We start from the raw sequence: 27,874 nt of genomic DNA on the forward strand, positions 1-27,874 counted from the left end.
GTCACCCCTCGCTACCCACACAAATTACATTTTATATGTTTTTTATTTACTGTGTCACTTTTAATTAAATCTGTAATCGCCTGCCTGAGGGGGCATGGTCCCCGTTTCCCAGCTCAGCGTGATCTGAGTGTGCACGTGGGTGCGGGTGTGTGCACGTGGGGCTGAGTAGCAGGCCCCCTCCAGGCGGGGAGGCCGGAGTGTTTGCACAAGTGTGTCTCACAGTGACTGCAGGTGTGTGCGTGTGGTCATGGATACCCACGGGGACAGCCCCGCTGAGGCGGGGGTCTGCTCTTGGCTCTTGACCTGAGTCAGAAATGCCCCTGTGCCAGCAGCGAGAGGGGCTTCCGGGACAGTCGGCTCTAAGCCTCTCCTTGGGAGGATGGGGAAACTGAGGCCCAGCGAGGGTTGGGACTCACCAGGCAGACTCTCCCAGGGCAGGCAGTACCGTATGAAACATTTGAGAACCGGCTTTATTTTTTTCGTTAAAGAGAAAAATAGAAATTGTTCAAGTCACTAAGTTTCTAAATTAGGAACGGGACCATAACATACTGTTCAATAGGCACAGCCAATGATAGAAATGTGTTTTTGTTTTCACATTATGGTCAGTTAAGGGGAGCTACAAGGACAGAGAGAAGGGAGTGGGAGCAGAGGGAGAGAGATTAGGCAGCAGACACGATGCAGCAAAGGCCCCACACTGCAGGGCGAAGGGCGAGAGCAGAGGGCCCCGTGCCCAGGGATGTGTCCGCGCCCCCTGGGCGATGGGCAGAACCTTGCGCATTTGTCTCTTTAAATCACAGCTCTTCGCCTGCTTTAAAGGTTTCAGTGTTCAGAGGCCCTGCTCCAAAGAAGGCATTTGGAAGGCATTCTCTGAGTCTTACTTGGGGTGGATCTGTGATAGGGATCTATCAGGGCTCCGCCTGGGAAGAAAGGCAAGTGGGAGAAACTGGAGGAAAAAAAGAGTCCCTGGGGGAGGGGGGTTCGGTACAGAGTCCCAGCAGTAGTAGGTGGCCAGCCCCTGGCGAGTTTCTCTGAGGGTCCTATATGCAGAGACAGATTCGCTGCACGTGAGAGAGCACGTGCGCACACACATATCGGCCAGATTTAGGGCTGTCCTGAGTTGGGGGATGGGGGTGCTGCCCAAGCCATCCTGAGTCTCCGCCCTGGTTGAGCGATCTGCAGGACCGAGCGCATTCGTCTGAGAGAAGCCTCGCTCTGTGAGTGTGTGTCGGGGTGGGTCTGGCCAGGGGATCACACGTGTGCCGCCACAGAGGTCAGGGGAAAGGGGGGGTGGGGGTAACTTGCTCTTGTGAGAGCAAGACCCACTGCTGTCCTCCCATGGGTGCAGCGTGCTGTGGAGGTGTGAGCATGCGTGCCCCCGTGCCCATGGCAGCAGTCGGGCTGCTGGGCAGGTAGGTGCAAGGACGAGGGACTCTTAACACCTGGCTGGAAACACAGAGGTCCAGTGCAGAGACACGTGTCAGAGAGTATACAGGTTGTATACGTGTGCAAGTGCCTGTGTTGGAGCAGGATCGTGGCACAGCCCCTGCCCCTCCAAGAGCCTCCGCCCCCGCCCCGGCCTGCTCCTGGCCCCAGCTGATTAATCATGGAGCTGAGTGGCTTCCAGCTTATCAGGTACCTTAATAGCTGAATAATCCCTGCCCCATCATTGGGCCCTTAATTGCTTTCTTGTGGCGGCAGCCTGGAGTGCATGCTGAGTGGGTGAGCTCCCAAGGGATCAGCTGCAAGCTCCAGGCAGCATGCTGGATGGGCATCCCAATTTACAACTCCCTGCCACCTGGACAGCCCCTCTCAGGGGCCACAGGCCACGGCTGCCCTGCCTGATCCCGTGGGGCCTGGCCGAAGGGTAGGCTAAGCTGGCTTGGGAGGGGTTGAGGACCTGGAAGTCTTCCTGGAGGAGCTGATGCAGCCCTCAGCTGAGCCCTGAGGAAGGAGAGCCCCGCCAGGCAGAGAGCAGGTGAAGCTCGCTAAGTGCAGGGTACATGAATGGGCGTCGTGGTAAGGTTCAACAGGGGGACAGCCCAGGCACTTTTCACCCCCGCCCCCTGTCTCCCCCACAGCCACTGTCATCCTTAATGAACTCAACTGGACAGAGGCCCTGGAGAATGTGTTCATCGAGAATCGCAGGCAGGACCCCACGCTGCTGTGGCAGGTCTTTGGAAGTGCCACGGGCGTCACTCGCTACTATCCCGGTGGGTGTCAGCCCATCTCTCCTGTCCACTCAGCACCCACCCTCCTCCGTCAGTCAGCCCACTTATCCTGGGGCGTGTGGGGTGGTTGCTCACCCTGTGGGCTGTGGAGTAGCCACTCCTGCCAGGCCAGCCGGCCCTGGCCAGGCCCTTCCCTGCCAGACCCCCTCCTCGCCTTCTCTCCTCCCGCAGCCACCCCATGGCGAGCCCCCAAGAAAATCGACCTGTACGATGTCCGAAGGAGACCCTGGTGAGTGAGCAAGGAGGAGCTGGGCAGGGACACCCCCTCCATCCCCCTGACCTCTGCCGCCCGCTCCCCTCCCTCCCGATATCCAGGACTCGGAGCAGGGCGCAGCCAGCTCTATCCAATTTTCATTTCACACATCGTTGCCACTGGAAAATGGATCCCATCACCCAGGCAGGCCTCCCAGCTGCCTCTGCCCCCCGTCCACTGCCCGGCACTCCACCCCCTCGGGACTGAGGGATTGGGCCAGTGGGGGTTCCCGAGGGTGGATATATCCTCTGTCAGGTCGCCAGCCCCCGCACCCCCCATCTGAGCCCTGAACACCCCACCCTCTGCTCTGCCTCTCCTGCGGTACCCCGTGACCTCCTCCCTCCCTGTTCCATCCCACACACAGCTAGGACTCAGACCTTGGAGCCTTGTCCCAGGCCAGGGGACATGGCAAGCACTGGGGCCCGGGAACATACCTCCTGCCCCCTCTCTGGATCACCTGTTCAGCCCTCCTTGGGCTCGTTCATGTGCTGGGGGACCAGGTCACTCATGTAACGAGCAAGGACGGTTTTAGTTTCATTTTTTTTTAAGACTTTATTTATTTGAGAGAGACAAAGAGAGCACACGCGGCGGGGGGAGGGAGGCAGAGGGAGAGACAAGCTGACTCTGCACTGAGAGGGGACACTGTGACGCGGGGCTTGATCCCAGGACCCGGAGATCATGACCCGAGCCGTAGTCAGACACTTAACTGACTGAGCCACCCAGGCGCCCCAGGACCGTTTGTTTTTTTTTTTTAAAGATTTTATTTATTTATTTGAGAGAGAGAATGAGAGAGAGAGAGAGAGAGAGAGCACATGAGAGGGGAGAGGGTCAGAGGGAGAAGCAGACTCCCCGCTGAGCAGGGAGCCCGATGTGGGACTCGATCCCGGGACTCCAGGATCATGACCTGAGCCGAAGGCAGTCGCTTAACCAACTGAGCCACCCAGCGCCCCAGGACGGTTTTATTAAATGTGGTATCCTCGGTGCCTAGAACGCTGTCTGGCCCATGCGGTGGATGCTCAGTAGAAACACGTTGAATCAATATGTGGGTGAAGGAAGAAAGGACCCACAAGGTCCTAGTGAGGCTGGCCCTAACTGACACTTCTTCTGGGCAGGTACATCCAGGGGGCCTCGTCGCCCAAGGACATGGTCATCATCGTGGATGTGTGAGTGAGCGATGCCTGCAGGAGGGGTGGGGGTGGGAGAGAATCTGCCGCCTGGGACCCTCATGAGGGAACAGCAGGAGAACACCTGAGGCTACCTGGCACCTCCATGACCTTCCCAGGAGTGGCAGCGTGAGCGGCCTGACCCTGAAGCTGATGAAGACGTCTGTCTGTGAGATGCTGGACACACTCTCGGACGACGATTATGTGAACGTGGCCTCGGTGAGTGCCAAGGTGGCGGGCGGCTGAGGAATGGGTCACCGCACCCGGTGCCGAATGCCCCGGCCAGCCTGAGTGGTGGGGGCATTCAGTGACTCACCACCCGCCCTGTCCCTGCAGTTCAACGAAAAGGCGCAGCCTGTGTCATGCTTCACACACCTGGTGCAGGCCAACGTGCGTAACAAGAAGGTGTTCAAGGAGGCCGTGCAGGGCATGGTGGCCAAGGGCACCACAGGCTACAAGGCCGGCTTTGAGTACGCCTTCGACCAGCTGCAGAACGTGAGCGCCGTGGGTGGATGAGCGGGTGGCTGGGGACAGGCCAAGGCCCAGGCTTGGTGACACCAGGGAAATCAAGACGAATGGCCTTGTTAGCGCCCAACAGGCAGCTCAGGCAGATAGCACCATCTGCTGTGGGGAGGAGGGCCTGAGGGCCGGGCCTTCCAGGGGGAGGGAGACTTACCCTGGACCAGGGAGGGGCTAAGAGCTGCTGACCCCAAACCTACCCCCGACCAGTCCAACATCACCCGTGCCAACTGCAATAAGATGATCATGATGTTCACGGACGGCGGTGAGGACCGCGTGCAGGATGTCTTTGAGAAGTACAACTGGCCCAACCGGACGGTGAGGCTCAGCCCAGGTGGGGGGCCCCCCCCCCGACCTGGGCCCAGTACCGGGGAGGGCTGTCCTCTTGTGGCCACAGCAGTGACCTCAAGCCTCAAATAGGTGCGCGTGTTCACTTTCTCCGTGGGGCAACACAACTATGACGTCACGCCCCTGCAGTGGATGGCCTGCGCCAACAAAGGTACCTCGTCCAGCGTCCCTGCCCCATGGCTGCCAGCCGTGCCCTGCTGGCCTTCACGTTGCTTGTCCACCTGTCCATCCATGTGTCCAGCTTTCAAGCTGCCTGTTTACCCACCATCCATCTTCCTATGCGTGTGACTGTCCATCTCTCTATCTGGCCATGTAACTTGTCCATCTGACTGAGCATCTTTCTGCCCATTTGTCTGTCCGTTGTCCATCCATCTCCTGGCTTATCTGCTCCCGTGTCTGTTTGCTGGTCAAGCTACCACTCCATGCATGTGGGCCTGGCCCCTGGGTGAACTCTGAATGTCACCACCATCCCGGCATGAGGGACTTCAGCCTTAGGCTCGTCCCTTCACCCTGCCTCTGCTTCCTTACACCCCTACACTCATGGCCCCTTCCCTAGCATCAGCACCCTTGACAGGACAGGGGAAGGGAGCACTAAAGGGATAGGAGCTTGGGAGGAGTGACACCAGAAAGTGAGGGGGCCTGGACACAGCCTGGGGTACGGGAGCCCCTGTGCCATGGGTCCCAAGTACCACCAGACCCACCTCTGCCTCACCTTCCCTCACAGGTTACTATTTTGAGATCCCTTCCATTGGAGCCATCCGCATTAACACGCAGGTGAGACCCTAGGGCCTTCCCCCTCCTCCCAGCCCCTTACTTCCTGGGCACAGTGTGAATGAAGGGCGGCTGTGGTGTGAGAGCGCCCCCTGGTGGCTGGCTTATATATGGGGAGGCAGAACAGGGAAGATGCAGTGGACAGGTGGACTTGTGACCCCTGTCACCTTCTCCCCAGGAATATTTGGATGTATTGGGCAGGCCCATGGTGCTGGCGGGCAAAGAAGCCAAGCAGGTGCAATGGACCAACGTGTATGAGGATGCTCTGGTAAGGCCTCTGGGCCCCCACAGATGTGCCCACAAGGTCAAGTTCCTTAAGGGCCCCCTTATGGGAGTAAACCAAACAGAGAAGAAAAAAAGGGGCCTGTGCCTGAGCCCATTCTCTGGACACTGAGGGTGGGGCATGGCTGGCCACAGGAGACTAACCTGTCATCCTCCTCTCCCTTCAGGGGCTGGGGTTGGTGGTGACAGGGACCCTCCCTGTTTTCAACCTGACACAGGATGGCCCTGGGGAGAAAAAGGTAAGGTTCCCCACCAGGGAAGGGCTGGGCATGCCTGAGGGGGTCAGGCATGCCCCTGGCAGGCCTGGGTTGGCGGAGGGACAGGCCGGCCTTCAGACTGGACAGAGGCAACTACTTGTGAGCAGATTAAGGCCTTGGGCATGAGGTTTGGACAGTGGGGCTCCCCTGTGGAATTGAGCCCATTGCAGACCCCATGCCTCTGCTCCCAGAACCAGTTGATCCTGGGTGTGATGGGCATCGATGTGGCTCTGAATGACATCAAGAGGCTGACTCCAAACTACACGGTAAGTGTCCATCTGCCCATCCACCCAGCTCTGCCTCCCACGTGGACGCAAGCCAGGCTCAGCAGAGATGTCTGATGGGGATTATAGCACCTCCAGAGAGACCTGTGAATTCAGTCAGTCAGGGAAAGCTTCTGGAGGAGGTGACCTTGGGCCTAGAGCTGGGGTCGGCAAACTTTCTGTGAAGGGCCAGACTATGAATATTTTAGGCTCTGCCAGTGTAAATACTCATACCCAGTTCTGCTGTTGTACTGAGCACGGCCACAGATAAAACAAATAAATGGGCACGGCTGTGTTCCAATACAATTCTGTTTGTGGATACTGAAATTTAAATTTCCCCTAATTTTCACATCATGATCTTTTTCAACCACTTAAAAATGTAAAAAAACAAAAAAACAGGGGCTCTTGGTTAAGTGTCTGACTCTTGGTTTCAGCTCAGAGTCCCACATAGGCCGCTTAGCAAGGGAGTCTGCTTGAAGATTCTCTCCCTCTGCCCCTCCCCCACTTGTATGCACGCTTGCTCGGTCGCTCTCAGATAAATAAATAAATCTTTTAAAAAAAGAAATGTAAAAAATATTCCTGGCCATACAGTAACAGGTGATGGGCCAGGTATGGCCCATGGGCCGTAGTTTGCCAACCCCTGGACGGTCGGATAGACAGGAGGCATACCTTGGAGTTACAGGAAACTCTCTGAGCAAAGGACCGAAGGTGAAAACCAAAATCAGAAACCAGGGGAGGTGCAAGGTCAGTGTGGCTGGCCCAGGGCCTGTGGCGAAGGCAGCTTCAGTCTTGGTTGTGAAAGGGGTGGGGGGTGGGACATGTGTGACAGCTTGCCTCGACCCGAAGGCCCCGTGTGGTTGGCCTCCATGTTCAGTGAGAAAGCAGCCTGGAGAGCTAAGGGGGAGCCCAGGGTCCCATTCACTCCTCCTTCACTTCTGTCTGGACGGGGTACGCTCCTCCCTCGGTACTCTACTGAGCTGGGGACCAGGAGGAGGCGGAAGTAGGGGTGCAGGGAGGAGACGGCGGCGCTGAGGGGCCAATGGAGACAGAGCAGTCTGGCCGACTGAGAGCTCCAAGAGAACCAGGAGACATGGGGGCAGAAGGCCAAATCGAGTCGTGGTCCCATGGAGCCCATCAGCCTCAACAAGGGACGCCAGCGTGCTGGGCTTGACTTGAGAAATAGGTTCAAGGCCACGTGGCATGTGGGGGCCCCTGGCCCAGGCAGGCACACGGCAGCTCTCAGTCGTATGGAAAGCAGGCTGAGGAAGAGCTCGAGAGGCTGGGGAATCCCTGCCCGGCCCTCCAGGCTCTGAGCCCCTCCATCTACGCCCCCAGCTTGGAGCCAACGGCTACGTGTTTGCCATTGACCTGAACGGCTATGTGTTGCTGCACCCCAACCTCAAGTCCCAGGTGAGCCAGGGGCAGTCAGGAGGAGGGTAAACCCTACAAGATAGGGACCCCTGACTTCCTGCCCTGCCTCCCACAGACCACCAACTTCCGGGAGCCAGTGACTCTGGACTTCCTGGATGCTGAGCTGGAGGATGAGAACAAGGAGGAGGTGAGGGCAAGGAGGGGAGTATGGATGGTGGCACCCAGAGCAGCCGAGAGTAGGGGCCGCACCCCTCACGGCTCTGGCCCTTTCAGATCCGTCGGAGCATGATCGATGGCAACAAGGGCCACAAGCAGATCAGAACACTGGTCAAGTCCCTGGACGAGGTGAGAAGATGGGGGAGGGGGACAGAGTCAGGGTGGGCATCTTCCCGCACTCCATCCCACCCCTGCCTACTGGCCCAAGTACTTGACCCAGCCTCTTCTCTCAGAGGTACGTAGACGAGGTGGTGCGGAACTACACCTGGGTGCCCATAAGGAGCACCAACTATAGGTGAGTGGGGCGGGGCCGGCAGGGAGGGGCGGGGCAGCCCCAGAGCCCAGAGTCTGAGCCCTCTCCCCACCCAGTCTGTGGGTGCTCAGTGGCTGGAGCCATGATCCTAGTGGGGCACCAGCAGCCAGGGCTGCTCACTACTCACCCCGGGACTCTCGGTCCCCCAAGGGCCTCTCGCTGGCCCTTCAGGAACAAGGGCCATTTCCTGGGAGCACAGGACAGAGACAAGACAGTGCATCTGATGTCTCCCCATGCCACACCACCCTCTCACGTCACCCCTGCCTGGATCGTATCCCTGGGTATCTGCACCCAGGATGTCACCCTCAGCACATCCCCAGGCTGGCTGTCAACAGGCACCACAGCCCTCGGAGGAGGTACCCTTGTGGGTCAGGCCCAGGCCGTGCAGGCTGTTTTCTTGTGCCCCCCAGAGCCGGTCTCATTCCCACCCCAGTCCCAGCTTGTGATTGCTCCTCACCGTGTTAGCGCCAGCCCTGCTTCTCACTGGCTTGCACATGACCTAAGTCTCTGGGGACCGAGGACCCCACTTCCACGGCTGTGCACCCAACAGCCTAGCTCACTGACAGTGCTCTGCCCCTTGTGAGTCTGCTGCTGGCCTGATTGAGGAGGCCGGCTGGGTACCTGGGGCGGGAGGGGCTGCTGGGGGAAGGGGAGTGGGGGGGGGGGGGACTTGCTTTGGGGCTGGTCATTCTGAGGCATCCAGGAGAGTTCGGGGACTGAATCTCCCACAGCTAACAGGGAAAGGTGGCCCTGGTGGGCAGGAGAGGGGACGTCATAGCCTGGGCCACTCTGCCTGGCTCCGAGGCTATGGGGTGGGGGGCCGGATGCCAGTGTGGCCCACCTCTCCCCAGCAGTGAAATACGCTCCTCCCCTCCCCTCCTCCCTAGCCTAGGGCTTGTGCTCCCGCCCTACAGCACCTTCTACCTCCAAGCCAACCTCAGCGACCAGATCCTGCAGGTCAAGTGTAAGTGGCCCAGCCCCTGCCTGCACCCTGCACCCCTGCCTCTGCCCCGCACCCTGGCCAGCCCCAGGCAGCATAGCCAGCCACTGGTGGCAAGGCAGCCCCCCCTGCCCAGTCTGCCCCCCCCCCAGGCGCCCGCAGGCTGGGGCACCAGCCATCGGAAAGTCTGTGGAAATCTGCATGCTCGCCTTTTCTCAGATGTGGTTCCAGGTCATTCTCTCATGATTTCCGTTGAGGTTTTTGGTTTTAGTTTCTCCTACTGCGTGTCTTCCCTCCTTAGCCTGCCTCCCCCGCATACCCCTGGGGGCTGCATTCTTGGAAGACACCCCCCTCTCATCTCTCCTCTCGCCTGTGCCCTATAGCTCTCTCCCCCTGTGGTGCCCCCCCGCAGGGTCTCTCTCTCCCCCTACTCCGCCCCCTTCACTCATCCTCCTCCATTTTCCTCCTCCCTGAGCCGCCCCTCTCACCTTGCTCCTACCCCCACTGCCCTTCCCTCTCCCCACTTCTCTCCCTCCTCCTCCTCTCCCCTTCTCCCTTCTCTCTCCCTTCCTCCTCTCTCCTTTCCCTATATCCCCACCTTCTGTCTCCCCCATTCCCTCTCCCTTCTGCTCTTTCCCTCTCTCCCCTACCCCAGCATCCCTACTTTCTCTCCCTACCTCCCTCTGTTCTCTTCCCCATCCCACCCTCTCTGCCTCTTCTTCCTCCTCCCTCGCCCTCTCTCCTCCTCTCTGGACCTCTCTCCTTCCTTCCTTCCCACTCCTCTGCCTGTGGCTTATCCCTGCATGTCCTGCTCACCCTGGGCCTCCCCCGAGAGGCCTCCGGAGCCTGCGGCCCCGCCTGCCCACCGCCCGAGGTCACTGGGAGGGAGGCTGGGGCTCCGGCCCCACCGGGCGCCCCCCACCTGCCTGGCCAACCCGGGCTCATCTCCTTTGAGTTTTCTCGCTCTCTCTTTCTCTCTCATGTCGTTTTTTTGCAAGAAGTTTCCTTTCGGTATGATGATGAGACACAATATTTTCATTCAAACAGCCATTGAATAAAATATTGTTTGTGCCCCCCCTCTCCCTCCCCCTTTTCGTTTGTTTTTGTGTTTGTGTTGTTTTTGTTTTCCTCGCTTTCTCTCTTGGTGGACTGTCCCAGTGCCAATCAGCAAACTGAAGGGCAAGTATATTCAGAACCAGTGCACTCTCCTCTCCCCACCCCACCCACCCTCACACCCCTGCTTGCCCCCCTCCCTGCCCAGGACCAGCCAAACCCCTGCTCTCCAGGGCTCCCTCCCAGCATCCCCTTGGCCCTCTAGTTCTTGCCTTTTCCCTTATCCCTAAACCCCTATTACAGCCAGCGGCCCTGCTCCTGGCCCTGCCTGCAGGGTGGTCTCCGGGTGTTCTGAGAGCTCAGGCCCCCCTCTTCATCCTCCTTGCTCCCTCTGGGCAGGTCCCTGCCCATCCCCACCTTCTCTGTCCCTCCAAGACAACTCAACAGTGGGCTGGATGCCTCTCCACCACCTCCCACCCAGCAGGGCAGGGGGCCTGATAGACAGGGGCTAGAGGAGTCCTCAGCAGGGCTTATGAGAGGCTTATGGGAAAGGGAAGCCCCAGCCACCTGAGGCTTCCTCTGGGATAGTTCTCCCCGCTATTATCTCTGCCAGTTGGTCCAAAGTTGACAGCCCTCCAAGGGGTGACAGAAGGCTCTGGAAGCCCCCCACCCTGACTCTGAGATGGGCAGGATAGGGCATCAGCCACGCCACTGGGAGAGCAAGGCAGACCCAACCATCCTGGGCACCTGCCTAGGTGCTGTCACCCCTGTCCCCTGCTGCCCCTACCACTTTGCTAAAGCCCACTGGCCCAGCCCAACCGCGGTACCCACTGCCGCTGGGGCAGGTGGTCAGCGATGAAGAAGGTGTTCCCCTGGGAAATAAAAGCAGACTCGGGGATGGTGAGCCTAGCCAGGAAGAAAGGAAATGTGTCTGGACCCCAAGGGCCAGCGAAACAGGTTGGAGGGAATCAGTCTGGGAGTGAAGAAAAAAGTTCTGGCACTTAGACATAATCCAAGCCAGAGACTCCGGAGAAAGGTGGGCAATGAACTCCCAGACTTGGGTGGAGAATAAGGGGAGCGAGAGAGAGAAACATGCGAGGGTCTCTACCATCGGTGCACAGAGACACCCCTCCCAGGGAGTGCCGGGGCAGATGGGCACAGAGAGCCAAGAGGGGATGGCCTGGAAGCCAGGGCTCCCCAAGAAGCCCAAGGGGCCCTGTCCAGCCTAGTCCAGCAAAAGGGATAGAGCTGGTCCCCGTGGCCTGGGTCGGGGTGGGGGACAGGCCCTACTCCCACTGGCTTGAGTTGTCTTTTCTCCTCCTTCCACATCCCTCCCAATGTCCCCAGAAATGCAGGGCTCTGGTAACAATGACAACTATAGCCTAGTCTCCCTACCTCCTTTTTCTTTCTCCTCCTTCCCCTCCCCTACCCCCCGCTCCCTGTCGGCCTGTGTCCAAACCCTACCTCACAGTCCCATCAGAAAACAACAGTCCAACCAGTGACTGCCCAGCCCCTCCAGGCACCCCAGGTCCACCTCCCGGAATCTTGCAGTGCATTGTGGGAGTATCTGGAAACAGAGAAGACCCCTCTTCTGCAAAAATAAAGCCCTACAGTGACAAAGAGGTCGGAACCTTGGTGAAGACAGGATTGGAAGGTGGGCTGCCCAGAGTGCAACAGGCCAAGGGGCAGGGGCATGCCTCCAAGATGCAGACCAGCCAGGTAGCTGATCCAGCCTGGCAAGGAGAGGCCCCAGAGAAACCCCAGATTCACTCACAAAGCCACACAGAGACACTCGTACACATGCACGCTCATGCAAACACACATCCTCTCCCATGTACGTATGTGTTCTCTCTCAAACATGTGCACAGGATCCCTCAAGAGCACCCCACAGCTCCTCTGGAGCCCCAGCATTCCTCTTGGGCTGCTCTGAACCCAGGCAGGTCCTAGGAAGGGTGGAGGCCCATTCTTCTCCCTCTGCCCTCACCCAGCCTCCCAGCCCAGGAAGGACTGCGGGACCCCCACAATGCACTGCAGCCCAGCCCCAGCTGCCCACACCGTCTCTGGTTGGACTGTCTCTGCCCGTGAGAAATCCCCTCGGTTTGGCCATGTTGATGCCTGACACAGAACAAAAGTAAGACCTACCAAAAATGCAAACAGCTGCAGCAAAGAAAGAGAGATAAAAATCTGCAGCCAAAAGCCAATTCCCTTCCTCAAAGTCTCTTTGGAGGCAAAGGAAGCTCAGCATGCGGTGTTTTCCATTACGGACGTGATAAGAGCGAGACCGGCGCCTCCCCCAGACCATGCATATATATAGCAGTGTGTGTATATATATGTGTGTGTGTATGTCCGTGTATATGTGCTATACAGCCGTATGGAAGCACATACAGCCACGCCACGGGACTCACTGCCCACAGAGGACCGGGCCTGGGCAACATATTGGCTATAACTGCCCTCCTCCCGCGATGCCGGAGTCACCACAGGCCCTCCACCCCCTCCCCGCCCGCCCCTTCTCTCTGGCTCGAACTTGAACGTGGAAGTGGCGGGTTCCCTCTTTGCTGGTGTCTCCCCCCTCCCTCAAGCCACCCTCTTCCCTGTCCCTCCAGCCCCATCAGCTCTGAGCCCCCCGGCCTCCTGCCTCCCCAGCCCCCGCCGGATAACCCCCCGTTTCTGTTGCAGATTTTGAGTTCCTGCTCCCCAGCAGCTTTGAGTCTGAAGGACATGTTTTCATTGCTCCCAGGTAGCTTGCGTGTGGCCTTGCTGAGGTGTCCTCCCCAACCCCAACCCCAACCACCCCGGCCCTGCCTCCTGCACGGCTGCCTGGAGCTCTGTGTGTGTGTGTGTGTGTGTGTGTCCTGTGCGGTGTCGCCCCGCCCCGTGCATAGCCCTGTATGTGCAGCCCTGTGCATACCCGGGCCATGCCACCCCACCAGGCAGCAGTGGCCAGCCGCCCACAGCTCCAGCCCCCACCAGGCCTGGGGCGGGAGGGCTCCAGACTCTGCCGATCTTCCCTGCCCTCCCAGGCCACCAGGAAGGACCCTTTCTGCCCTGGGCAGGCTGTCCGCAGCAAACCCCTCCCTGGGCAGCTGCTGCTCTGGTTTGTGGCGCCCTCCCCAACCCCTACCCTGCACCCCAGCCTTGTCCTGTGTCAGTCAGTGTTTGTGTGGGTCTGGGGATGAGCCAGCCAGAGCCCCCGTCGGCAGTGCTGAATTTAGGGGTGGTGGCTCACAGGGGACTGGGGGAGGTGGGGAGTACAAGGGCTTCGAAGAGCTGCTCTGGCAAGTGAGGGGTCAGGGCCCAGCGCCCTGGACCATCCCTGAAGTGCACACTCAGCATGCACACGCACATCCTTGGGTGCCCACCCTCTGCCTGTTGGCCCACAAGTGAGGAGACCAACAGCCCCCCCGCCCCATGGTGAAGCCCTCCCCCGTGACCTGGCTCTGGACCCATGGGCACTCTCAGGCACCACCCGGGGGCTCTGGACACTCCTAACCTCCATGTGTGTGCACGTGTGTGCATGCACCCATCAATTTCTCTTGACTCTCTGTAGATGTGTGTTTGTATTTGTGAGTAATTGTGTACATTTGTAAGAGTCTGAATGTACTGTGGGGTGGGCTGTGGGCATGAGTGATGGTGGGAATGAGTGAAAAGGCCTGGGTGGCCCACGTGACCCTGAGAGAGGGGACTGGGTTTGTTTTTGTCACTTCTGTATTTTGGCTTGGGAGAACTCAATAAATATGTGCTGGGTGAGCAAATGAAGTAATCCACAGCTGTAAATGTACATATTGTTGGGGGGGGAGGGGCTGCAGGGAAGTTGTAGCTGAAGCACAATCTATGGGTGTCACTCTGGATGTGTCAGCCATGCCCCCTACCACAGAAGTACAGGCTGCGCACTGCACAAAGGCCATCGGGGCCAGAGAGCAAGTGGGGACTGAGACCCCGAACCAGGTGCCCTCAGCAAACCGTGGGCACAGCCTAGGGAAGCAGCACATTTCAAAAAACTCCCAAGGCTGCCTGCATCCAGGCCAGTGGGGAGGTCTCTGGTGGCAGGGGTGTGAATGAGCGATTGGGCAGAAGCGAAAGCTCCATCTACCAGACTTCCTGGGGAGCAGAGCCCTAAGCAGGCCTCCCGTGCCCCCAAAGCTCCCACGTTGTCTGGACCCAGAGGCTGAGCCCAGCGAGGGCCTTGAGGAAGTGAGGGGTTTCGCCTGTCCACCTCTGGGGGAAGAGCATCCCGGGCAGAAGGAATCACCAGTCGGAGGCCCCACGCATTCCCACTGACTTCCTGACACCCTCTGTGGTACGATGGAAAAATCTGAGGCTCGGGGAGCTTAAGTGAGTTGTCCAGAGGTGCCAGGCCAGGAAGCGGCAGGCTGAGGGCTCACTCTCAGGCTGACTAAGGCAGTGCTGGCACTTGCCCACCCACCTTGTGCCCTCGGGAACACTACAGCGTACAGGGGGACGAGCCAGCCGGGGGGCCTTCCCTGGGGCCTCCCCCGGGGGCCATCTGGGTCCAGCTACACAGGAGGGGTGGGAGGCTCTGCAGGGCTATCCCCAGGAGGGAGAATCTGCCAGGTTGGAGGACGTGGACCATCCTTCTTGTGTCAGCTCTGTCCCTACTCAGACGTGGCAGCCTGCCAGGCACATAGCCTGTAGGAATACCCATGCCCCGCTGAGGCCCGGGCTTCTCAGCCAATGGCCAGGTGGGCCTGTTGGGAAGCCTCAACCCTACTGCTCTGTCCAGCCCCCCAAGCCCACTCTTCTTGCCCCTCCCCACCCCCAGAGAGTATTGCAAGGACCTGAATGCCTCAGACAACAACACCGAGTTCCTGAAAAACTTCATTGAGCTCATGGAGAAAGTGACTCCAGACTCCAAGCAGTGTGAGTGCCTGGTGGGGCCGCCGGGTCTGGGCAGTGCCCAGACCCCAAGGGGGCAGCCCGAAAGAAGCCAGAGACCGGGCAGGTGTGATGCAGACCCAAGCCCAGGGCAGGGCCTGGGCCAGGCAGTGGGGAAGGCTCCTACTGGAGCCTTGGGTGTGTGGGGGAGAGGGGGCAGGAAGCCACAAGAAGCCACCCCCTCCACCCCTACCTTCCCGTTGCAGGCAACAACTTCCTTCTGCACAACCTGATCTTGGACACGGGCATCACACAGCAGCTGGTGGAGCGCGCGTGGCGGGACCAGGACCTCAACACGTAGGCACCACCCAGCCTGTGGGGGCAGGAGGCTGGGATGGGCCCAGAGGCCCTGGCCCTGCCCTGAAGAAGGCGGGCCTGTGACTCACCTCCCTGCTGCCCCCCAGGTACAGCCTTCTGGCCGTGTTCGCTGCCACGGACGGTGGCATCACCCGCGTATTCCCCAACAAGTAAGTGACCTACGCTGCCACCCGACACCCTGCCCCCGCCCGGGACCCTGCCTCTGTCCCGCTGCCCATAGGCCTCTTTGCACCTGCTGAGACACTGTCCCCCACCCCACCCCCCTTTCCACCAACATCTGTCTCGGATAACCAGAGCAGCTGAGGACTGGACGGAGAACCCGGAGCCCTTCAATGCCAGCTTCTACCGCCGTAGCCTGGACAACCACGGCTATGTCTTCAAACCCCCACACCAGGATGGTGAGTGTCCTCCCAGGTGCCCAGCAGGTGGGAAGTTGAGGCTTCCCTGTCTGCTCGGCCAGGGCTGGGCTCTGCTCTCTGAGGCCCCTCTCAAACATGAGGCTAGCCGAGACTGGGAGTGATGAGAAGACAGAGCTAGGCTGTGCCAGCGCTACCTTGGGTACTGGGTGCTTGGCTTGGGCTCCTGGGTCCACAGGCCCAGTACAGAGCAGTCAGTGTGGCCACCAGCCCCTACTCCTGACTTCCCCACCCTACCTCCAGCCCTGTTAAGGCCACTGGAGCTGGAGAATGACACGGTGGGCATCCTCGTCAGCACGGCTGTGGAGCTAAGCCTGGGCGGACACACACTGAGGCCAGCAGGTGAATGCCTGGGGCGGAGGTGGGGAAAGAGACGATGGGCAGGGTGCTGCCCAGGCAGGTGGGCATTGATGGCCCCTTGCTGTTCTCTATAGTGGTAGGTGTTAAGCTGGACCTAGAGGCCTGGGCTGAGAAGTTCAAGGTGCTAGCCAGCAACCGTACCCACCAGGACCAGCCTCAGAAGGTACCTGGGCCGGGGTGGGGGCAGTAAGCCCAGCAGTACCAAGTCCCCCCAGGAACCCCTACCACTCAGAGTAGTTCCTGTGCCTTATGGGGAGGCAGTGGCTGTTGCAGATGGCCTGGGGACCGAGAAGTACGAAAGTGTGATGGGAGGGGGGGAACTGGCAGGCACCTTATGGTCCTTGCTCTCTGCCCAGCAGTGTGGCCCCAACAGCCACTGTGAGATGGACTGCGAGGTTAACAATGAGGTACGTGTGCCCTGAACCCTAGCTTACCCCAATCCCAGACTCCCTTGTCCCAACTGCGACTCCTAGCCCATCCCTTGGCCTGGTGGGGGCGGGGGGGGTCTCAACATCCCACCCCGACTTCACAGGTTTACCAGAACTGTGCCCCTTCGACCCAACCACCCGACTGCCAGGGTCTGGGGAGGAAGGTCTGGGCCTGGGCCCCTCTCCATCTTCCTCCCCCTTCCCTACCTCTCAGGACCTTCTCTGTGTCCTCATTGACGATGGGGGATTCCTGGTGCTGTCAAACCAGAATCATCAGTGGGACCAGGTGAGGGTCGAGAAGAGGGAGGAAGGAGGGGGGCCAGGGTTTGAGCCTTCTGGGGGTGTGGCACTGCCAGCCCTGTTACCACTCCCTCCTGGCATTCCCAGGTGGGCAGGTTCTTCAGTGAGGTGGATGCCAACCTGATGCTGGCACTCTACAATAACTCCTTCTACACCCGCAAAGAGTCCTACGACTATCAGGCAGCCTGCGCCCCCCAGCCGCCGGGCAACCTGGGTGCTGCACCTCGGGGCGTCTTTGTGGTGAGCCCCAGTGATGCCTGGCGGGGGCGGGGGGGCCTGGGAGACCTGCCCACAGATGATGCTCCACCTCTGACAAGAGAATGGGGGGGAGACCCGGGTCCAGGGACAGCCGTGGCAGCCCATGCCCCTCTCTCCACCGCAGCCCACCATTGCAGACTTCCTTAACCTGGCCTGGTGGACCTCGGCTGCCGCCTGGTGAGTCCCAGGGGGGAGGGGGCGGAGGGACCGTGCTCTCTGGGCAGGAGGGCTCAAGAGAGGTGGTGCGGCAGGGCACTGGTCTCTGGTGACCACACCCACTCAATGATCCACGCCCTGCAGGTCCTTGTTCCAGCAGCTTCTCTACGGTCTCATCTATCATAGCTGGTTCCAGGCAGGTAGGTAGGGCTTTGGAAGCCCCTCCTCGAACCCCCTCCCCCCAGTCTAAGCTCAGACCCACCCCAAAGGGAGGGCGGGGCTTACGGCTGAGCGAGGCCGAGGCCCGAGAGCCGGCCAGGGCGTATGGGTGGGGCTGAGGCGCTCTGGGCCCTCGCAGACCCCGCGGAGGCCGAGGGGAGCCCCGAGGCGCGCGAGAGCAGCTGCGTCATGAAACAGACCCAGTACTACTTCGGGTCGGTGAACGCCTCCTACAACGCCATCATCGACTGCGGAAACTGCTCCAGGTGCCCGCGGGGTGCGGGACCGGAGGACCGGGCGGGACCGGACGGGTGGGCGCGGCCCGGGGCGGAGCCGGGGCTGCAGCGGGGAGGGGAGGGGCGGGGCGAGTCCCAACGCCCCTCCTTCCCGTGCTGCCTCCAGGCTGTTCCACGCGCAGAGACTGACCAACACCAACCTTCTCTTCGTGGTGGCCGAGAAGCCGCTGTGCAGCCAGTGTGAGGCTGGCCGGCTGCTGCAGAAAGAGACACACTGTATCCTGCCCCCGCCGTTCCCCGCCGCCCGCGCGCCCCCTCCTGCCCCGCGCGCCCCTCCGTGCCCTGCCGCCTCCTTGACTCCCCACCCATGCCCAGCGGACGGCCCGGAGCAGTGTGAACTGGTGCAGAGACCGCGATACCGCAGAGGCCCGCACATCTGCTTTGACTACAACGCGACGGTGAGGAGGGGGCGGCGCACTTGACTTGGCGCTCCCCTCCCCTCCCCGGGCCGCCCGGGCCAACCCGCTCCTTGCCTCTTCCCGCAGGAAGATACCTCAGACTGTGGCCGCGGAGCTTCCTTCCCGCCGTCGCTGGGCGTCCTGGTCTCCCTGCAGCTGCTGCTCCTCCTGGGCCTACCCCCCCGGCCGCAGCCCCAAGTCCACGCCCACGCCTCGCGCCGCGTCTGAGCGCCCCCCTCCTACCCCTCCCCAGGCCTCCCCGCCTCTCCCCTGCTCCGCTGTCCCACACACCCCGCCTTAGAGCCTCGCCTCCTCCCTCACTGAAGGACCGGAGTGGCCAGGCCCAAGAGTCTGAGCCTTGGGGCGGGGGGGGGGGGGGGGGGGGGCGGTCCCAAAGGAGGGTTCCGCAGGTCTTTGGCCCCCAAGCCACATCGCGCCGCTGAACTGTCAGAGTGACCCCAGACCCCTTATTCCCACCGGACTCACCCACCCCTGAGGGCTGGGACAGGGAAGCCACAGTACTGGTGCCAAACCAGGCCTCCACTGCCCACCCTGCCCCAAGGCTCCCTTTGTGCGGGAGACCTAGGCCCTGCCCCAGCTGGACTCCTCTAACCTGGCCCTTAGGCCCCGCCCAGGACCAAATCTGGATTCCCTGGGAATAATGAAGTTGAGGTGGGCAGTTTGAGGCCTGTGCATCCCAGCTTAAGTCCTAGCAGGAGAGAAGTCCTGAGGCAGCCCCACAATGGGCTTCCTGCCCCTTTCAGGCCTACAGCCACCTCCCACCTTCCTTCAGCCCTGCAGGTGACAGTCCAGTGACAGTGACACTGGCTCAGACACAACCCCATACACACCTGGAGCCCTGAGGGCAGAAACTGGACTTACATTAGACACACCAAGGAGGACACACACACAAACACACAAACACACACACACACACCATGGGGTAGGGTGGGGGTGGGGGCTCACAAAGCCTTACACAGGGCAAGGGGTTGGTGGGAGGGTTGGCACATGCACACTTCATCTCCTGCTCACCGCCCGCCTCTAATCTGACCTGCAGCCCAGCTGGTCCTCTGTCTCTAAAGCTGAATGTCAAACAGTGCCAAATGCTGGGGCAGGGGATGACAACCCCGTGTCCCACCCTAGCCACCAGTATCCCGGATATGTCCCTCACCCCGCCAGGTGCTCATTGTAACCATTTCGCACTAGTGTCAGGCCCCCAGCGGGACCACACGCCACTGCCTGCACCAGACGTTGCCCTTTGCCTTAGCCAGAGTGACATGATCACTCCTGGCTGGGCCATCCCACCCCCAATCTGGCCCTTACACACTCAGGCCCGTGCCCATTCCCTGTTTCTTCACACTCACACTCTTTATCTCTCTCTCTCTCACACACACACACACACATTCCCTGCCCCCAACTGGGGGGGGGCAACCTGCCCCTCCCTGCTGAACACACACTTGTACACGCATACACACATGTACACACTCTGCACACACACAGGCTGGGCCCAGGCACATGACTTCACACCATTCATTCTGATCATTTCCCCCAAAGGCATCCCAGCCTGGGGGCAAGTGAGGGACAGAGGGCAGGGGGACGTGGCCATGAGGTTTAGATGGACTGGGAGGAGGGGGGAGGGTGATGCATTAATTAATGGCTCCGTTAATTAATGTCATGTTGCTTGTCGCTTTCTCAGTGTGTGTGTATGGTCCATGCCCGCTGCTGGTGCCAGGGTGGGCACCCGTGCTGTACACCCAGCCTAGATGCCAGCCATGTCTTGCGGGGGCGTGTGTGTAACTGTAGTGTAGTCAGGTGCTCAATGGAGATTATAAAAATAAAAAAGAATCAAACATATATAGAAAAATATATATTTTAAGTTTAAGAAACAGGAAAACAGACAAACAATCCCCATCAGGTAGTTGTCCAACCCCCAGCTGGGTCTGATCCTTCTCATCACCCACCCGACCTGGCTGCCCCCTCACCTCGGGCTCGGGGGATCTGTGGGGGACTGGGGGGCCATTTCCTCTTCTCTGCCCTTTTTTTTGGTTGTTGTTCTATTTTGTACAGACAAGTCAGAAAAACAACAGTGACAAAAAAGTCAAGAAACTTTGTAAAATATCGTGTGTGTGATTCCTTGTAAAATATTTTCAAATGGTTTATTACAGAAGATCAGTTATTAAATAATGTTCATATTTTCACTTCAAATGGTTCCCATCCACTGTGTCTGCCTCAGGGTGGGGATTGGGTAGCTTGAAGACAGGTGGCCATGACTTCAAAGTCCCACCTACCACTGAGCTGGGACTGAAGGCCATTGCAACCCAGGTACCCAGTGGATATAGGGCATAATGCCTCCTGGGCTTCCGAAGTGAGAGATCCTTGACATCCTTTGTCCCATATAATCTCAAAAGCCTCTGAGAAAAGCTGTCCTTAAAGGCCAGGACGGTGAAAGAAAAAAGACAGATGAGATTCGAGTTTAGGCAGGCGTCTAGACATCAAGTCAAACCACCAGGGCCTAGTGGGCAGGTCATCCACTTAGAGCGATGAGTTAGTACCAGGCCCAAGTCCTGGACCCGGTGCTTGAGGGCCCCATCCCGCTGTCCGGAGGAGGCCAGGGTCTGGCCCACCAACAAGCATGACCACGGCTCCTTTCCAGCCCAAGGGAGGCGCAAGGCCCAGTGCTCTCCTTGACTACCACTGCTCATGCTGGAACCCAAGACTGAGTCCATTTCGGTGAATCCTCTCAGACCTCCCTCTGCCTGCCCTATGCCCTTGTTCATTTTAATCCCAACTCTCTTAATAATCAATCCTAGTCCATGTGACCCTTCATGTTCTTTTCAAGGAGAGAAACTAGTAACCACCAGCGCAGAGGTTTCCCAGGACTGCTGATGCTCACTCTCTCATGACGCATACTTTTGCACTCACTGGGTGGGCAGCTAGCTTACCACCTTAGAGTTGGATACTAGTTTATCTGCATACAGCAGATAAACAAACTGAGACTGAGGAGAAATCTTCTCCCCCACCCCTGGTGAGAAGGGCAAGAAATCAGCAAAGGTTTCAGAGAGGAGGTGACCTGTGGCTGGAGGGCCTCAGACACTAAATAAATAGAGAAGCGCATCCTAGGCCTCAGCAAGGACACCCTTCCTCATTCCCCTCCATGGGTTGGCCACAGAGCAATGCCTAACTAGTAACCTTTGAGAGAGCTCCATGCCCTGCAACAGCCCCCGGGGCCTGGGGTAGGGTTGCTAGATAAAATGTAGAACATCTAGTCAAATTTGAATTTCAGATAAGCAATGAATGGTTTTTAGTATGTTTCCAATACTGTACTATACTAAAAAGACTGGGGACATACCTACACTAAAAAATTATTCATTTATCTGAACTGAACACCCTGTATTTTGATTTGCTAAATCTGGCAACTCTACCCTAGGTGGCATCCAGTGAGAACCCAGACCCCAGACAAAGAAAAGGGTGTCACATCAACACCCTTTGTAACCTGGAAGGCTATGTGCACATCGGCAGTTGTACTGAGATCGGTGGCTGAAAGGAAGGGATTCTGCGCTTTATAAATGTGCTTTGTCCTAGAATTATTCCAATTACATGCACATTTTTAAAACGTAACTCAATACACCAAAAAAATCTCTTTGCCCAGAACAAACTGCAGGAAGCTCCCGCTGCAGTAAAGTGGGGGCCCAGGGACACCCTGGCCCACCTCTGTCTCTCCTCAGGGCCAGAGAGTCGGGGTGGGGAAGAGAGTCACTAAAAGCAGCCCAGCCTTGCCCCTTTGGGGGCAGGAGACCTGAGTTCGAGTCGCAGCTCCACCACATTTGTAGCAAGGTTAGCCTGGGCAACACACTCACTGAGCACCCAGGATGGACTGGCATTTTACACCACAGTCCCCTTGAACCCTCACCGTAGTAGGTCCTGTCATCATCTCCGTTTTACGGTCCATGAAACTGAGGAACTTGGCCAGTATCACAGAGCCGCCAAATGGCAGAGCAAGAATTCCAGTCCGGGTCAGGTCCCAGACACCCATACAACCTGGGTCAGGCACACACCGGACTGCGGAAGTTTCGGGAGTTTCCGAACACTGGTACGCACGCCAAGACCACCTACATTCTTACCTACACACCTGTCCACAAGGACACACTCAGATGTACTCAGAAGCACATGCACGGAGTCACTGTTCCCAGGAAATTCAGCAAGGGTGTGTCTGCAGTCGTGCTGCCGTGGGGGTACCCGCAGCTTTCCCGAGGTTAGCGAAGCCAGTTCACTCTCATCCACCTCCTGACAACCAACGGAAACAGTCCGGCGAACTACCACTGCCCAGCACACCCTCCTCTTACCAACCGGAACGGCCGGGCGCACAGCTTCCTGGAACTTGTAGTTTTACGCAGAACCCTGGTTTCCGCTCGTCCCCGTCTTCGGCCGAGGACTCCGTGTCCCAGCATGCTGCGGAGCCGGAAGGGCATCCCGCCGCTGCCCGGGCGCGCAGGCGCAGCACCGCTGTTTGTCGGCGCCTGGGAAGGGAGGAGGTACGGTCGCAGTCAATACCGAGGCCGAGCCGGAGCTGACGGGGCTTGACTAGGGCCCAGAACAAGGCTCCGGTCCCGCGCAGACCGTAGGGCCCCGGAGTGGATGGAATAGGCCGAGCCCTGAGATCAACGCCAGCCCGGTCAGCTTGGCGCGGGGCCCACAGGGCAGGCAGGCCGGCAAGCAGACGTGCCGAAGCCTCCCAGGGCCTTCCCTCAGGTCCCCGGCGAGGGGCCTAGGCCCCGGGCCCGCTACCTGACCCAGCTCGGCCGTTTGGGACCGGAGCCGACGCGACGAGAACTGGAGTCTTCACCGGGGCCATAGGCCAGTGACTAGGCCGGGCCCGGGCCTCCCGTCGGGGCCGGACTGGGACGAGGCCCCGGGGAGGCCCCCCTAACACACTAAATCCTTCTCTCAGGCCGACGCCCTTCGGGAAGATGCAGCGCGCCCTACCGGGCGCCCGCCAGCACTTGGGGGCCATCCTGGCCAGCGCCAGCGTGGTGGTGAAGACCCTGTGCGCGGCAGTACTCTTCCTCTACCTGCTGTCCTTCGCCGTGGACACGGGCTGCCTGGCGGTCACCCCAGGCTACCTCTTTCCGCCCAATTTCTGGATCTGGACCCTGGCCACCCATGGGCTGATGGAACAGCACGTGTGGGATGTGGCCATCAGCCTGGCCACAGTGGTGGTGGCTGGACGTTTGCTGGAGCCCCTCTGGGGAGCCTTGGAGCTGCTTATCTTCTTCTCAGTGGTGAACGTGTCTGTGGGGCTGCTGGGGGCCTTTGCCTACCTCCTCACCTACATGACTTCCTTCAACTTGGTCTACCTTTTCACTATCCGCATCCACGGAGCCCTGGGCTTCCTAGGGGGCGTCCTGGTGGCACTCAAGCAAACCATGGGGGACTGCGTGGTCCTGCGTGTGCCGCAGGTGCGCGTCAGCGTGGTGCCCATGCTGCTGCTGGGGCTGCTGCTGCTGTTGCGGCTGGCCACGCTGCTCCAGAGTCCAGCACTGGCCTCCTATGGCTTTGGGCTGCTCTCCAGTTGGGTGTATCTCCGCTTCTACCAGCGCCATAGCCGAGGCCGAGGGGACATGGCTGACCACTTTGCTTTCGCCACCTTCTTCCCTGAGATCCTGCAGCCTGTGGTGGGGCTGCTGGCGAACTTGGTGCACGGCCTCCTGGTGAAGGTAAAGATATGCCAGAAGACAGTGAAGCGCTATGATGTAGGTGCCCCATCTTCCATCACCATCAGCCTCCCAGGCACAGACCCTCAGGATGCGGAGCGGAGAAGGTACTGTGGAGTCTTCCAAAACCTTACTGAGCTAGGAGAGTTTTTATTGATCAAGTCCCGTTCCATCTGTTGTGCTTGCTGTGTTGGCTGGCAGCCAAGGGTCAGGTGTTGGGACAGACTGAGGAGATAAAATCCAGTTTGTGGCTTTGAGAACCTCAGCAACTAGGTGCTGGGCTCCAGTAGTGCTTTCCATCATGAAGGAGTGCAATTTGCCTTTCTCACCACCCAGGCCGCTTAACAAGTTCTAAGAAATGTCCGGTTTCCTTGGGTACTGTGTGAGGGGTTAATGGAGGGCCAGGTGCACATAATCCTGGCCTTGTCTCAGACTCTTGGAATCCTAGACACCTGTCCTGTGGGAGCCAGAAACAACCTGCTTGTCCTATTTCCCCAGTGAGGGAGGGACAGACAAGGAGAACTTCCTTACGAGGCGGTCTGGGCCGCCCCAGTTTCAAAATGCTGAACCATATCCTCTTCCTGGGTCTTAATTCAGATGCTGTGCTTCTCTGCCACTTATTTATTGAGGGGGAACCTTGGAGTATTACTAGATTTACCATCCCGTCCTTCCAGCATGTATGTGTCACCACACCCAGGGGACGGGCCATGTGACCCACTACGGGAGCCTGCTGACCACACAGGGAGTGGAGGCAACCTTCTTCATTATCTGTAAACCAAGCCATCTGCACCATCTGCAGTCCCAGCGGAATTATTCACTGACTGCATCTTGTCCAGGGCAGGGCAGATCTTTTTTAATCCAGTTCTTCCTCTCCTAGGTCTATAGACTCACCAGAGTTGTCACAGCTCCATTTCCAACATTATTTTTGAAGGTTTTTTTTTTTTTTTTTTTTTTGAGGTAGTTACTTTAATAGTGAAATCTACAGCAGGCTCTGTTCCTACTTTCTGTGTTTGTCAAAGGCGTCTACTTTTGCTCACCTGTGAAATGGATTCTTGGCAGGCAGCTTTATGAATTCACCTGAAAGGTTATCCCTGTGCTTACTCTCCACTGGGGCTGTGGCAATGAGCGTGGGACACACCCCTTTCTTGAAGGAGTTTCCACCTGGGGAAGGGCCACAGATTACTATGGCCTAAGGTGGTGGGTGTTGAAAAGTACACAAAGCATGCTGCGGGGCATGACTGTGGGCCCTATGGTTTGTGTCTCTGTGGCTGATGAATTCTAAAGACTGAGGTCTGTCTTCACTTTATCCAGTGGCGGAGGTGGGACCAAGAGGGCTGGACCTAGTAGAAACTGAGCTGTCCCCAGAGCTCTGCAGGTGGGGCCAGGGCCCAGTGGTGACTCCTCCTTTAGTGAGAAGTCTTGGATTTGTTAGGGTTGGCTGGAGATTCAAAGCACCTCTGCTCAGGCCCAAGAAAATGGCAAGCTGGGGTAAGGAAGGCTGTCAGGAGCTAGGTTCTTGGCATAGTCTTGTGGTTGTTACTCCAACCAGTTGGGCATCTGGCAGCGTGCCACTCCCAAACCCAAAGGGCTACTAGTACTGGGAGGCAGGGTTTCCTGTCTTTGACCCTTGTGAGGAAGTGATTAGTATGCCACTACCTCTCTATTTTAGCAGGCTTTAGACGGAATTGACAAGGCTGTCTCCAGGATGGGAGCCTGGGAAGCACAGGGAACTGTCCTGTCTGTGCCAATCTGCCATGTGTCAGGCTGGAGCACAGGGTGGAACTGGGCTAGGGTTTTCTGTGCCATATTCTTGCTGCCTTTCCTGTCGTGTTCCCTGGCATGTTGGAGGTTTAGCTTCTCTGTTGGAACTTGGAAGGCTATTACAGGCTGTCCCCCGTACTTGGAGCACAGACGGGTTAAGGCATCAGGCTTCCACAGCGACCACTATTGGAAGTATTATTAGCTGGCAGCATGGGTGTTCCACCTCCTGGATAGACTAGGGTCCCAAGTGCACATGTACACCTTCCAGTCAACTTTCCCATCTACCCCCAAAGTGAGGTCCAAAAGGGTTTATCCAGTGGAACCAGTAGGCTCTGGCCTGTGTCCTACACACATAAGCTGTTCCTCCCTCTCTTCCTGCAGGAACTTGGTGTGTCCCTGCTCTAACACAGGTCCTGGTGGCTGTGGGGATTCTTCTGGGAAGGAGAACATTGAAATCAGTTAGGAGGGATGGGCTGACCCAAGTTGGCCCTGCTTCCCAGGTTGAGATCCAAGATAGGTGCTTGAGTTCCAGCATTCCCCTCAGACCCTTGCCAGGAGACTCAAAACACACCTAACAAGGAGAGAAAAGTAATAACCCTCTCCTTGGATGTGATACCAGTGCCCACATCCAAGGGACTTACCCTTCTACCCATCTTCCTTGGGGTACCAGCTCTGCCCATGCTTAGGCCCCACCCTCAGAATCATTCCTGCGGCTGGCCTGGTGGGCAGTCTGGCAGACACCCTGCTGGCCTTCTTAGCCTGGAGGTGTCAGGACTATGAAGGGAAGGCTCTATATAGCCTTTGGGTTCTCATTCCGATGCCAGGGTGGGCCCTATCCAGTCCCTGGGGAGCCCTGGGCCCTTCATGGTGAAGGGAAATACATAGGATTCTGAGAGAAGTCTGGGTGGTAGGGAGAGTCAGCTTCATGGGGGAAGAATATAGGGCATGAGCCAAGTCCAAACCCAAAGTGACTTGTCATATCTCCTCTGGCTCCAGGCAACTGGCCCTAAAGGCCCTCAACGAGCGGCTGAAGAGAGTGGAGGACCAGTCCGTCTGGCCAAGCATGGACGACGATGAAGAGGAGGCAGGGGCCAAGGTGGATAGCCCGCTACCCTCAGACAAGGCCCCCACGCTCCCAGGAAAGGGGGTTGCCCCAGAATCCAGCCTGATCACCTTCGAGGCAGCTCCCCTGAAGCTGTAACTCCAGACCACCTTGAGTGTAGCACCTCCTCTCCCAAGCTCCCCCTGACACCTCTCGGCTACTCCAGGGCGCCTGACTGCTCTGAGGAGAGGGAAGAAGGCCTTGGGGGTTTCCACAGCCTTCTGCTATTTGTCGCCAACACTACCCGGGACTCTTGCTACCTGGTTCCAACTCCAGACAACCACTATGCCAGGCATGGGGCCTCTGAACCATCAGCCAGCCCAGGCCATCTGAGGTAAGACTGTACCTCAGCAGATAACCCCAAGCAAGTGGCTACAGGGACACTGGTGCCACAGCCCCTGGGCCAACCCCTATGCCTGATACTGGTTGCCAAGAGCCCTGAGCCGAGGCAAGGATTTGCCAAAAACGTTCTGGGGGTCCAGCCAGTGCAGGGCTGTAATTCCCTGCACACCCTCAGAAAGACTCTGTTCCTGTGAAGATTTCCGACCCCCTCTGCTGTGGCTATGGCTGCTTCTGGGCCAGAAGGGCCACAGCTCCCAAGTATTTTCTACAGGACCACTTGAGTGGGCAGCCAAGCCCAGCCTCGCAGTATCAATAAAGCAGTTCTTTGAGGTATGGCTCCTGGGCTCTGTCAGACCACCTTGTGCAGCCCCCTCATCATGTTCAGCTGCAAAGTTAGGGACTTTAGGTTCAAGGGCTTGGTCTCCATGGCAACTCCAGCTGAGTAAGAAGCCTATTACTCCCACTTTGCCTTACTACCACATGCCCACTGCTAAAACAACCTCCCCAGAGCTATCACTTCAGATCCTTACTCATTTTCTCTCCCTCTGATTCCCAGTCAGGGAGGCCCTGCCCAGAGGATGTGATGGTTGAGGGCCCCTCTATCATAAAAAGCTGTTCTTGTTGATGGCTCACCCCCAAAACAGAGTTCTCAGTGCTTGACACCTATGGAAACAGCCCATCCTGAGTTCCCACCCTGTCATTGTCCACATCTAACCACCACAATCTGGAGACGCCGGCACAGTGGGCAGCTGGGGAACTGAGAGGACACACAGCTGAACCATCCACAGCTACAGCTCTAGGGCCCTGGTGGCACAGGCTGCTCGGCAGCCAGGTCCTAGGAGCTCGTGTGCTGGGAGAGCTTCAGCCCCTCAGTGAGCTGCCAGGGACGGGCGTCCCCATCTTGCCCAGCTGCCTGTTTTTTCATGCTGACAGCATTAG

At 58.5% G+C, this 27,874-nt stretch overlaps 2 protein-coding genes across 3 annotated transcripts in view; both read left to right on the forward strand.

The window, feature by feature from the left end:
• The window catches only part of CACNA2D2 (calcium voltage-gated channel auxiliary subunit alpha2delta 2), a 140,555-nt gene extending 121,820 nt beyond the window's left edge, over positions 1 to 18,735 (forward strand). The window contains exons 7-38 of one of the 2 annotated variants that reach the window (XM_034996624.1): positions 2,079 to 2,210; positions 2,400 to 2,457; positions 3,594 to 3,644; positions 3,764 to 3,863; positions 3,981 to 4,139; positions 4,374 to 4,481; positions 4,584 to 4,662; positions 5,236 to 5,285; positions 5,461 to 5,550; positions 5,732 to 5,803; positions 6,013 to 6,087; positions 7,420 to 7,494; positions 7,571 to 7,642; positions 7,729 to 7,800; positions 7,905 to 7,966; positions 8,872 to 8,948; positions 12,654 to 12,714; positions 14,758 to 14,855; positions 15,077 to 15,167; positions 15,275 to 15,337; positions 15,483 to 15,586; positions 15,848 to 15,946; positions 16,039 to 16,127; positions 16,321 to 16,371; positions 16,607 to 16,678; positions 16,780 to 16,932; positions 17,075 to 17,127; positions 17,251 to 17,306; positions 17,465 to 17,591; positions 17,728 to 17,837; positions 17,937 to 18,019; positions 18,107 to 18,735. In XM_034996624.1, the coding sequence (XP_034852515.1) occupies positions 2,079 to 2,210; positions 2,400 to 2,457; positions 3,594 to 3,644; positions 3,764 to 3,863; positions 3,981 to 4,139; positions 4,374 to 4,481; positions 4,584 to 4,662; positions 5,236 to 5,285; positions 5,461 to 5,550; positions 5,732 to 5,803; positions 6,013 to 6,087; positions 7,420 to 7,494; positions 7,571 to 7,642; positions 7,729 to 7,800; positions 7,905 to 7,966; positions 8,872 to 8,948; positions 12,654 to 12,714; positions 14,758 to 14,855; positions 15,077 to 15,167; positions 15,275 to 15,337; positions 15,483 to 15,586; positions 15,848 to 15,946; positions 16,039 to 16,127; positions 16,321 to 16,371; positions 16,607 to 16,678; positions 16,780 to 16,932; positions 17,075 to 17,127; positions 17,251 to 17,306; positions 17,465 to 17,591; positions 17,728 to 17,837; positions 17,937 to 18,019; positions 18,107 to 18,247 (2,783 nt within the window). In that variant the 3' untranslated portion in view covers positions 18,248 to 18,735. The remainder of the gene's footprint in view (positions 1 to 2,078; positions 2,211 to 2,399; positions 2,458 to 3,593; positions 3,645 to 3,763; positions 3,864 to 3,980; positions 4,140 to 4,373; positions 4,482 to 4,583; positions 4,663 to 5,235; positions 5,286 to 5,460; positions 5,551 to 5,731; positions 5,804 to 6,012; positions 6,088 to 7,419; positions 7,495 to 7,570; positions 7,643 to 7,728; positions 7,801 to 7,904; positions 7,967 to 8,871; positions 8,949 to 12,653; positions 12,715 to 14,757; positions 14,856 to 15,076; positions 15,168 to 15,274; positions 15,338 to 15,482; positions 15,587 to 15,847; positions 15,947 to 16,038; positions 16,128 to 16,320; positions 16,372 to 16,606; positions 16,679 to 16,779; positions 16,933 to 17,074; positions 17,128 to 17,250; positions 17,307 to 17,464; positions 17,592 to 17,727; positions 17,838 to 17,936; positions 18,020 to 18,106) is intronic. The other variant, XM_034996625.1, reaches the window with a different exon arrangement.
• Positions 18,736 to 22,514: 3,779 nt separating this feature from the next.
• Positions 22,515 to 27,268, forward strand: TMEM115 (transmembrane protein 115). The gene is made up of 2 exons (XM_034996404.1): positions 22,515 to 23,837; positions 26,488 to 27,268. Exons 1-2 carry the CDS (start codon positions 22,987 to 22,989, stop codon positions 26,690 to 26,692), a joined length of 1,056 nt encoding a protein of 351 aa, XP_034852295.1. The 5' UTR covers positions 22,515 to 22,986; the 3' UTR covers positions 26,693 to 27,268.
• The last annotated feature ends 606 nt before the right edge of the window (positions 27,269 to 27,874 follow it).

The sequence above is a fragment of the Mirounga leonina genome, unplaced genomic scaffold (assembly GCF_011800145.1).
Source record: "Mirounga leonina isolate KUSES-001 unplaced genomic scaffold, KU_Mleo_1.0 Mir_94, whole genome shotgun sequence".
Taxonomy (NCBI): domain Eukaryota; kingdom Metazoa; phylum Chordata; class Mammalia; order Carnivora; family Phocidae; genus Mirounga; species Mirounga leonina.

Excerpts from the sequence above, each read along its gene's own strand:
- TMEM115 (XM_034996404.1), top strand. The coding sequence starts at position 22,987 with ATGCAGCGCGCCCTACCGGGCGCCCGCCAGCACTTGGGGGCCATCCTG. Across the intron at positions 23,838-26,487 it reads CAGGATGCGGAGCGGAGAAG|GCAACTGGCCCTAAAGGCCC; the intron begins GTACTGTGGAGT and ends CTCTGGCTCCAG.